The sequence below is a fragment of the Moschus berezovskii genome, chromosome 20 (genome assembly GCF_049115385.1).
Source record: "Moschus berezovskii isolate FMDL1 chromosome 20, NW_MosBer_1.0, whole genome shotgun sequence".
NCBI classification, from domain to species: Eukaryota; Metazoa; Chordata; class Mammalia; order Artiodactyla; family Moschidae; genus Moschus; species Moschus berezovskii.
Window position 1 is genome coordinate 61,552,807 of NC_142479.1, and position 10,308 is coordinate 61,563,114.

General features: G+C 50.4%; 1 protein-coding gene across 3 annotated transcripts; it reads right to left on the reverse strand.

Annotated features, from left to right (window-relative positions):
- Positions 1-117: 117 nt before the first annotated feature.
- FN3KRP (fructosamine 3 kinase related protein) lies at positions 118-7,395 on the reverse strand. 3 transcript variants are annotated; one of them, XM_055408257.2, is made up of 7 exons: positions 7,156-7,395; positions 6,606-6,698; positions 3,673-3,824; positions 3,234-3,325; positions 2,056-2,138; positions 1,301-1,423; positions 118-1,084 (listed from the first exon to the last, which is right to left on the reverse strand). In XM_055408257.2, exons 1-7 carry the CDS (start codon positions 7,294-7,296, stop codon positions 746-748), a joined length of 1,023 nt encoding a protein of 340 aa, XP_055264232.1. In that variant the 5' UTR covers positions 7,297-7,395; the 3' UTR covers positions 118-745. The 3 variants fall into 3 exon arrangements, with proteins under 3 accessions (XP_055264232.1, XP_055264233.1, XP_088685360.1); XM_055408258.2 differs by lacking the exon at positions 6,606-6,698 and having other exon boundaries at positions 7,156-7,391; XM_088829234.1 differs by lacking the exons at positions 6,606-6,698; positions 7,156-7,395 and adding an exon at positions 5,415-6,504.
- Positions 7,396-10,308: the final 2,913 nt, after the last annotated feature.

A 10,308-nucleotide genomic window follows, 5' to 3' on the forward strand; every position in this document is an offset into this window, starting at 1 on the left:
TTTTTTTAAGAAACAACAGTTGTACCTGTTTATTGTCACATTATGAGAATTTCCTGGCAAACAGCTCCAATAAACAGAAGGGAATTTAAATCAGGAAAATACAGCCTCACACATCACTGAAATCACTCAAAGTTTATTCAAATTTTTATGCAAAAGGATTTGCAGCATCAATGGTATTCATGAACATTTCTCACCACTGCAAGACTGAAGGAGGGAAACCACTGCTGTAGTACTGGTGTCTACAATGCTGATGAATGACAGCTCACAAGCTATAGAAATGAGCAGGTCTAGCAGCGGCACAGAGAGGAAAAGGAGTGCATTGGGTTTGGAACTGGTCATCAGGAGGGGCTCCCAGGCCAATGCCTTCACGTCCACAATCAAGTCTGACCCACCAAGAAGCATCACCCTGGATACCAGTCACTCCAGCAAAGACGGGGAGCCAATGGGAAGATGCCCTTGGTGGCAGCACCTGGCACTCTAGCCACCTCCCCTCTCCACCTTTGGGGCAGCTGCGGATTAAATGCAGCCCACCTTCCATTGGTCCCTTGGTTCACACCAATTTCTAGTGCAGTTGCATCCAGCTATGAAGTCTAACTTCAGGGTGATAAAAGCTTTCTTCTGAGATGTCACATACTTTATTTACGAGGCTGGGAAAGTCGTTCTGAAGCTATTCCAGGGTAAGAGAGGCTGGCCACAGGGGTCCGGTTAGGATTTGGTGACCAGGACTCGGGCCTCCCTCCTGAGCTCAAGTGACGAGATTCCTCATGATGCTGAGAGAGGACCCTCTGTACCCAGATCCAAAGTGATTCCAGTGGTTCAAGTAGTGGAACAGCTGATACAGCTTTAGGCGCTTCTCGAAGCCTGGGGCCTTGGGGATTTTGCTGTGGTAGGCGGAGTAGAAGGCGCTACTGAAGCCCCCGAACATGCCGGCTATTGCCAGCTCATACTCCGAGTGGCCATAGAAGGAAGCGGGGTCAAAGATGATGGGCCCAGAGGAATCCTCCGCTACGTTTCCTCCCCAAAGGTCTCCATGGAGCAGGGATGGGACGATGTCCAGATCATGGAACAGGCCGGGGATCTTTAACTGTGGGGTAAATGCAGCCTCAGCAAAGTGATAGATGCGTGTGGGAGGGACACACAGGCTTTTGTGAGTGTGGCTCCCGGTGCCTGGTTGGTGCACAGAAACACCCGCCTCCCGTCCTGACCCAGACCAAGGTGGCTGTGTTGGCCAGAGCACCTGCAGAACATGATGGGCACAGGTCGGGGTCGGGGAGGAGGTCACAGGGAGACAGACACTCACCTGCAAAGCAGCCCAGAGCTCGCGGGCCTCCCTGTCCCCTGACCTCTGCTCTACCAGGTCCATCTGGGGCTGAATGCGCTGCCGGGCGTAGAAAGTGACCCAGTCCTGCTGCCAGTCATTCACCTGGGTGGGCGACAACAGAGCTCAGGGGAAGGCACCAGAGCCAGGGTGGGGAGGGCTGACCCTCAGAGGTGCCACTACAGGGACAGGTGTGAAGCAGGGGAGCTGACCCAGCAGCCTGGGGTCTGGAGGACGTGCGGGGACATCAGGCTCCTGGACAACCTCCCACAACATCTCACGATCTGAACCGAGTGGACAGTGTCCTGTAGGTTAGTGCTGTCCTCCCAGGAAGCCGCTTGCTTTTCCTCAGAGGGCGCGGCTGCCATCCTACCCACTCCGCCCAAGTGTGGCTCCCCGGGCTGAAACCCCCAGGGCAGTCAACCTCAAAATCATGGAACTCAAAAGTTACAGTCCCTCTCTATTATGCTTCCTTTGAGAGTCTCCTATTTAAAATCAAACGCTGTTTAACTTTCTAATTTTCAGCCCCCTTGGTATCCAGCATTCTAACCTGCTAGTCCTTCCTGGCTCCTCTGAGTTGACCCAGCATGTGAGGTAGACACTCTCCATGCTGACCTCTTTACATTAGCAAAGAAAAAAACAGGAGCAAAGACCTTTGACCAAGTTTCATCAAAAGTGAGCGTTTCTAAATGGTTGCTGCGACTGGGAAATACAGGCAAAGTGCTGGTGTCACTCACCTGGGGGAGGTACCCACAGCACGTCACCACGTCAAACCCGAACTGGGCCACGAAGGGCCGCGCCACCTGCTCATCTCTTCTCCCTTGCAAGCAAAAGGAAACCAGAGAGATGACAATACCCCTGCTCCCTTGGGGCCTGCTTGGGAGCCCAGAGAAGCTCTGAGGCCTGACCTCAGCATGCCCTTCTCCACCTTGGGTCCTCTTCCAGAGACAGACAAGGGTCCTGGCCTCCACGCACTATCAGGGCCCAGAACAGAGTTTGTCCCCATCAGAGTCAACAATCCAGGACACCCACTGCTTCCCAGGAGAGGCATCAGAGGAGCGACAACAACCCTGTGTCCCAACAAGGAGGGAATCCACCCTATGACCCAACAGGAGAGAATGGCTTCCAGGGGCCGCTTTAGCATCTGCCACTTATGGGAGATAAGCCACTGTGCTTGTAAACGGTCATCCTCTGCAACTTCCCAAACTCAAAGCAAATCCTGAAGGCCTGAACTACATGTGGGTGGAGGCGACGAGGCTGTCTTTTCTAATTTATTTTTTATTTTTTGGCCACATGCCGTGAGGGATCTTAGTTCCATCCAGGAATTCAATCTGTGCCCCTTGTGGTGGAAGAGTCTTAACCGCTGGATCTTCAGGGAATTCCCCTAAGACAGTAAGTTCTTGGTCATCTGTTCCTGCTGTGTCTGCTTCTTTGTCTGGCGGAGAAACCATCTGGGCTACCCGTGAATTATCCAATGTCAAAGGATGAAAATTCAAGAAGACACCCTCAGTGCTACCACCACACTAAGCTCTAAAAAGGTCAGTCATGAGGGCTCTCATTCTGAGCCTCATGTGTGACTGTTCCTAGAAGAAAAGGCACAGTATGGTAAGCCAGAGAAACTTCGATAGGCTTTCTTTTGGGGAGTTAGAGATCAAAGTAACTATAATATGATGGAGTTTCGAGTTCCAGAACTATTTCCTGTCTTTCAAATGCATTTTTGAGACAACACACTAGTCAAATTCACTGTTTACTGCACACCAAATATGCAGCCTTGGGTTTACATTCCTTTCCTGTGGCAGCAACACAGGTCTGCCTACACACAGCAGCAGCACAACTCTGCCCACACAACCATACTGGCCAGATGTCTTCGTCTGTCTGGTGTGGGGGGGGTGTCCCCTCGGGCCCACAGCCGTACCTACTATGCCAGCCTCCTTCTGGAGAGTCTCTCCAAGCCTCTTGTTGTCTAGGTGTAGATCTGCCAGCTGGGTGCCAAGCTTTGCAGCATGACTGTGAAACCAAAAGGCAGCCACTAAACACATGGCACAAATGGGGACCCACCTATAATTGAAAGATCTCAAGCAACATGAAGCAAGTGAGACAAGAGTCTGTTCTGGTGAAGCAAGGGGGAGATGGAGGACCTCATCAGAGCCTGCAGTCAGGTCCTCTGTCAGCATCTCACCACGAGATTCCTCTCCTGTTTGCCTTTGGCCCTCAGAGTACATACTGTTCATTCTGCAGGACCCAGGGATGTGTGGGGTCACGGGTTTATTCTATTACACCCTGCAGAATTGTACCCCCAAATGCAAGCTTCCCACTCAGAGGAAGGACAAAGAGGTGAAGCTGCCAGGAAGTACCTGCTCAGATGCCGCATGTCTAAATGCTCCATCACCAGCATGCTGCCGCCTCCTGGGGCATCAAGGACCTTGATGGGTTTGGGCACCTTCACTGTGCCTGTCCTTAGGATGGCAATTAAACTTGCCATCTCGCCTTCAAACATCCTTCTGGCCTGTCAGAGAAATAACAAGGGAGGGGAGGAGGAGGGAGAGCAAGGTTCTATATGGACGTATTTTCTCCAGCACCACAACCAAGGCTCTCTGCAGACTCAACAGAATGGACAACTTTTTCGCTTTTCAGTAGAGCAGATTCCACCTTCTGAAGCTGCGAGGGAATTAAAGCGATTGTGCTTGCCAGTTTTGTGTATGTGTATGTTGTCACTGGGCTTCCCAGGTGGCGCAGTGGTAAAGAATCCACCCGCCAATGCAGGAGACAGATTTGATTCCTGGGTCATGAAGATCTCCGAGAAGGGTGTGGCAACCCATTCCAGCATTCTTGCCTGGAGAATCCCATGGACAGAGGGGCTATGGTTCCAAAAGGACTGGACATGACTGAGCACACAGGCTGTCACTGATCCCCATCTCTCCAGAGGGAGGAACCTACGCCTGGTGCACAACTGGACTGTGTACATGGGTCATCCTCACATAGCACCTCAACCATAATCCTGTCGCACTGGGCCCTCAGGCACAGGTGGCCCTCAACTGCATGTGCCAGCAAGCTGGTGACACTTCTCACCTGAATGGACCACCAAATCCTATGGCGTCTCCTAGCACTGGACACCACTTCACCTCTGTCATTTCCCATTTCTAGTTCAAAAGTCCTTGCTCCTGCTTTTGGAAGGCAAATCTCACCCTGGAACACACCGCGTCAACACATCCACATGGCAGCCACTTGGTGCTCCTCTCCACCCAGACGCTGCCGCCCCACCGCTGCATCTGTCCATCTATTTTGTCCTCTACACAGAGGCAGACAGTCAGGCCTCTTCATTTCACGCTGTGACACTGGTGCATCAATAGAGTTTATTGTCCTTGTTCTGTAGAGCAAAGGTTCCAAAACTGTGTTCGTCCAATGAAGGACACTGGGCTTCTAGTTTGGGTTCACTACAAACAGTAACCCAGGATATTCTACTTCTATCCCTCATAGTTACTAATTCTCATTTTACAGATGGTTCCCTCATCTGTAAAACGGAGTTAATAACAGTACCAATTTCATAGGTTTGCTGCTGTAATTAACTGAGTTAGCAGCTAACAGTTAATTAGTTAATTAGATTAGTTAATTAATTAGTTAATTAGAATTAGTCCATTCTAAACACTTTACCAATTATTAGTATACCACCTTGGGGAGCTAATGTTGCTGAGAAGCAAGATAAGAACTGTGTCTTAAGGAGAATTTTCATAGCACTCTCTGAAGATGAAGGAACACACCTGGGCCCAGGATGTACTTTGTACTAAAGCACTGCTATGCAGCATAAAGAAATAGAATTTTTTTAAAATTTAAATTAAAAAAAAAATGCAGGGAGAGGTGAAGAAGGGTCTGTGAAGCCAGCAAGAGGCAAGGCTCCCTCACAGAAGTGTCTACTACCACACAGTCCTAAGAGTCTAACCCTAAGACCACTCCTCCAGAGTGGTCGCAGGGCAAAGTAAGCATCAGTTGGAGTGCAGAGTTACAAAAGGTCCAGGGCTTAAGAGAGGAACATGAGAGAAAACCAAATATACAAGCATGCAAAGGACAGATAAGCATAATGAAGAGGAAAAACTTAGACCAGGTCGTTCGAGCAGAGAGTGAGAAGGAAAACAGAAGAGTAGCCATGTAGTCTTCTCTTAGAAGTCCAGAAGACATTTTCACCTCCTACAAAACAAAGCATAAAGAGAGTCCTATTTTCCATACAATCAGCAAATGTTTCTGCTATAGCCGATACATCTGCATAACTCACACAAGTATCTATCCAAGCAAACTAGAAAGAGACCTGTTTGAAACTATCTACCAAAGGATTAGAAAGAACTTATGTGAAGACTAGCAAAAATAAAACAGACCCTGATGACAAAATAAAAAACTAGAACTGGAAGAAATAGTAGCAGAAAGACAACATTTAAAAAGCACTGCTGAGTGGTTCCATTTTAATCGCTGGAAAGCATTTGCTTCCTTGTAATCCATACCAAGTTTTGAATTATTATAAATGCTAATGACAGTGAAAATACAGACATGAAAAGGATGGAGCCACATGATAGAAAGTAAGGAAGGACACCTCCACTACATTAGTACTGCCTGGGGAAACCAATGTAAAAGAGCAACTTCAAGGACCGTTATTTGCCAAATTCCTATAGAAGGGATGTACAGGATGATATGGAGCCCATCTCTGTAGAACAAAGAGTTGAAAGCTGGTCTTGAGAGAACAACATCAATACAGAAAGAGATCATCCCACACTATGTAGGGTGGGATTCTGCAAGTGTGACTTCCAAGGAAAGGATAGAAGCGCTGAGGGTGTGCAACACACAGGACCCGGTACTCGGGTCACTGCCTTCAGCCCTATTTGAAACAAGGTATTGCCAGTCCTGTTCGCGGCTTACTAGAGCCATCCGGGACCTCCCAGCTAACATTATGGGCACGACCTACCCAAAGTGTGCAAAGAAGGGACATCCCGGAGTAAGTCACCTTCAGCAGGGAGGCTCACCTATTTTATACGGGAACACCTGAGAAAATGTTCAGATACAAACAGAATGGAGAGGTAGCCCTAGGGACTGAATGTGGCCCCGGAAAATTCATAGGTTGAAACCTAACCCCCAATATAATGGTGTTAGGAGGCGGTGCCTTGGGAAGTGACAGGGCCACAGGGGTGGAGCCCTCATGGGAAGATTAGAGCCCCTGTAAAAGATCCCAGAGAGCTCTTCGGGCCCTTCCGCCACATGGGGTCACGGGGAAAAGTGGCCTCCCCACCAGGAAAGGAGGCCTCACCACGTTCTTGGACGTCCAGCCTCCAAGACCAGACCCCGAAAAGCACATGTTCCGGTTTAAAGCGGCCCAGAGTGCGGGAGTGTTACAGTAGCCCTGAGGACGAAAGACAAGGCTACATTACTACGATCTCTGCAAGTCCAAATAAACCCCAAGACAAGGGGTTTCTGTTACCTGTCCTTATTCAAAACTCGCCAAACAATGGACTTTCAAGGCAGCGGCCACCTGGGTCGCGCAGGAAAACCATCCACAGCGTCCCAGTGGCGGGAGAGGCTCGCGCCGGACAGGCCTGGACCCGCACCGACCTCCCGAGGGTTCGAGGGGCCATACAGCTGAGCCGCGGAAAAGTCCAAGCCGGCCCGACGACGACACGGGTCACCGAGCGCCTCCTCAGCCAACGGCCCAGGCTCGGACCGGCTCCCGACACCGAGCCCGGACACGGACCCCAACTCCAGACAGGCCCCCACCCGCGAGCCCGGACGAGGACCCGGGAAGACAGACCCTCGGCCCGGCCCGGCCCCGCCCCCCAACCCGCACCCGCGGCGACCCTGACCTCCGGCTTGGGGTTCACTTTCACAAACACTCGCCCTTTGTCCGTGTCGTAGCTCTGGCCCTGGCTAATGCAGCCGCCACCCGAGTGGCCCGTGGCCTTGACGGAATCGCATCCCAGCTCCCGCTTCAGTAGCTCCTCCATGTTCCCCGAGCCGAGGCCGCCGACCCGCCTCCGGGCTGCCGACCCGCCTCAGGCCGCACGCAGGCGCCGCGACGCCACGGCGGCGCGCGGGAATTGGTTGAGGGGCGGGACCGGCCGGAGCGCGCGGAGCTGGAGGGGCGGGGCGACGTGAGGTCGGGGCGGGGTCGTGTCGCGCTCCCGCAGCCCCGAGACCCGGGTGACTCTCCCTGCCAGGGGCCTCGCCCAGACCTTTCCCCTGACCTGACCTGTGACCTGCCCGTGACACTGCGTCCTGCTCCGGCCCCTCATCACCTCCACCGGCTCCAGGTCTGAACATCACCCCTCCCAGGGACTTTCTCGACCTGGACGCCTCTGTAACATCCTACGGGATGCTGTTTTTTCTGTTTGTTTGTTTGTTTGCAGGTGATTATCCTGTAGGGCTTCCCAGGTGGCACTAGTGGTAAAGAACCCCCCCCCCACCAATGCAGGAGACCTAAGAGACACGAGTTCGGTTCCTGGGTCTGGAAGATCCCTTGGAAAAGGGCATAGCAACCCATTCCAGTATTCTTGCCTGGAGAATCCCACGGACAGAGGAGCCTGGCGGGTTACAGTCCATGGGGTCACAAAGAGTGGGACATGACTGAAGCGACGTAGCACCCACGCCTCCAGTTATCTTCAGTCTCCCAACTAGATTTTAATGATTTGAGGTTTGAGGGCTGAATAAAGTCTTTATTCTGTCGACTGAAAAAAACAAACACAGACTAAAAGCTGAGAATTATGTTTTATTGGAGACATTACTGATGACTTAAGCTGGGAAGACAGCCTCTCAGGTGGTTATGAGGGACTATTCAGAAGAGGGAAGGAAAGGGCAAGGATGTATACAAGTTTTTGCAAAAAAAACAAACAAACCCACCATAAAAAAGAAACAAGTAGTCAAACATCAAAAGACTACTGCTAATTAAAGAAAACCTGACATCTCAAGTAAATGAATCTGGTGCTATTCTGTGTATGTGTGTGCACTTGGTGGCTCAGTTATGTCTGACTCTTTTCGACCCTTTGGACTGGAGCCTGTCAGACTCCTCGGTCTATTTTTCAGGTAAGAAATACTGGAATTGGTTGCCATTCCCTTCTCCAGGGTATCTTTCTGACCCTGGGATCGAACCTGTGCATTGCAGGCAGATTCTTGACCTGCTGAGCCATCAGGGAAGTCCTTTTCTATGTATAGGAAGATGCAACAGTCTGAGCTTAGTGAAACCATTCCTTTGATCTAGGGCCAGTATTCTGTGTTCTCCATCCTGAATCTCCTCAGGGTACACAGTTGTGGGGAGGGGGGTGGCTTTAGTAGCTGAGGGCTTGATGGCCTCAACATCTTTTGTTTACTGGTATGGCAGGTGGCATTCTTTGTCTACAGATCCATGTGTCAGTCAGTCTCCAGAGAAATCGAATCAACAGGGTGTGTGTGTATATAGAGAGGGAGGTTTATTTTAATGAATGGCTGTGAGGATTAATAAAGGGAAACCTGTTTAAAATGGAGTGGGAAGACCAAAAGGGAGAGCTCTCACACAGTCCGCCCAGACCCAGCCTGAAGGTAAAGATGAGTCAGCAAGTGCCATTGCCTTGGGGCCACTCAGGGTCAAGAACAGGAAAAACTGTCAATTACAGACCCCAACAAGAAGAATCATCAACAGGAAAGAATCCTCAATTACACGCCTCATCAGGAAAGGTGTTCTTTTTATCTCCTGCTGCAGCTGCTGCTGCTAAATTGCTTCAGTCGTGTCCGACTCTGTGCGACCCCGTAGACAGCAGCCCACCAGGCTCCTCCATCCCTGGGATTCTCCAGCCAAAAACATTAGAGTGGGTTGCCATTTCCTTCCCCAATGCATGAAAGTGAAAAATGAAAGTGAAGTCACTCAGTCACGTCTGACTCTTCGGGACCCCATGGACTGCAACCCACCGTCCATGGGATTTTCCAGGCAAGAGTACTAGAGTGGGTTGCCATTGCCTTCTCCTTGTATCTCCTACAAGAAATCAATTACCCAGTGTACTCAGCCAATGAAAACCAGTGATTACTCTCAACTCTCACTTTCTTTCAGTGGTGAAGTCGCTCAGTTGTGTCTGACTCTTTGTGACCCCATGAACTGTAGCCTGCCAGGCTCCTTCATCCATGGAATTTTCCAGGCAAGTATATTGGAGTGGGTTGACTTTTGTTCAGAAGAACCTCTCCAGCTTCCTCCTTTCTGTCTATAAAATAACATTCCTCTCCTTTGTTTGTTGGCTTTGTCTGCAGCTTTGTCTTATCCCGAATTGCAATGCTTTGCTGTTCCTGAATAAACCCATTTTGCTCGTATACCAACCAGATGTTCTCTTTTTTGGGTTAACAGGGCTCACACAGCTGTGGAGGTAGCAGTAGTGTAGTAGTGCAGTGTTAGTTGCTCAGTCGTGTCCGACTCTGCAACCCCACAGACTCCAGGCTCCTCTGTCCATGGAATTCTCCAGGCAAGAATACTGGAGTGGGTAACCATTCCCTCCTCCAGAGGATCTCCCTGACCCAGGGATCAAACCTGCATCTCCTGCACTGCAGGCAGATTCTTTACCGTCTGAGCTACAGGGAAGTCCTTAATTGTGGAGAGGGAAGATCAAAATCTGCAGAGTAGACCAGGAAGCTGGAGGCTGAGGGCAGAGTCCTATTGGCAGAATTCCTTCTCCCTCACGGGAGGTCAGTGTTCTCAGCAGCCCTTCAGCTGAGTGGACGTGGGCCACCCACTCTGGAGTGGGTAACTGGCGTCACTCAAAGTCCACTGGTTTAAATGTTAATGTCATCTAAAAAACACCCTCACAGAAGCATCCAGGATAATGTTTGACATCAAATATCTGAGCACTGTGCCCCAGCTGAACTGACACACAAAACTGACCATCACATTCCCCATTGTTTCCCAGTGCTTACTTAGCATGATGCACAATGCCAGTCATGTTGTGGGCATTCACTGAGAATGTGCTAGAACAATGGAAGAATGAATAATAATTGAGGTTCTG

What these genes read in the sequence shown, in the direction of transcription:
- FN3KRP (XM_055408257.2), bottom strand. Translation starts at nt 7,296, where the DNA reads ATGGAGGAGCTACTGAAGCGGGAGCTGGGATGCGATTCCGTCAAGGCC. An exon ending in GACATGCGGCATCTGAGCAG is followed by an intron (nt 3,326 to 3,672) that starts GTACTTCCTGGC and finishes TTGGTTTCACAG; the next exon opens with TCATGCTGCAAAGCTTGGCA. An exon ending in GCTGTGGGTACCTCCCCCAG is followed by an intron (nt 1,424 to 2,055) that starts GTGAGTGACACC and finishes TCGCCCACCCAG; the next exon opens with GTGAATGACTGGCAGCAGGA.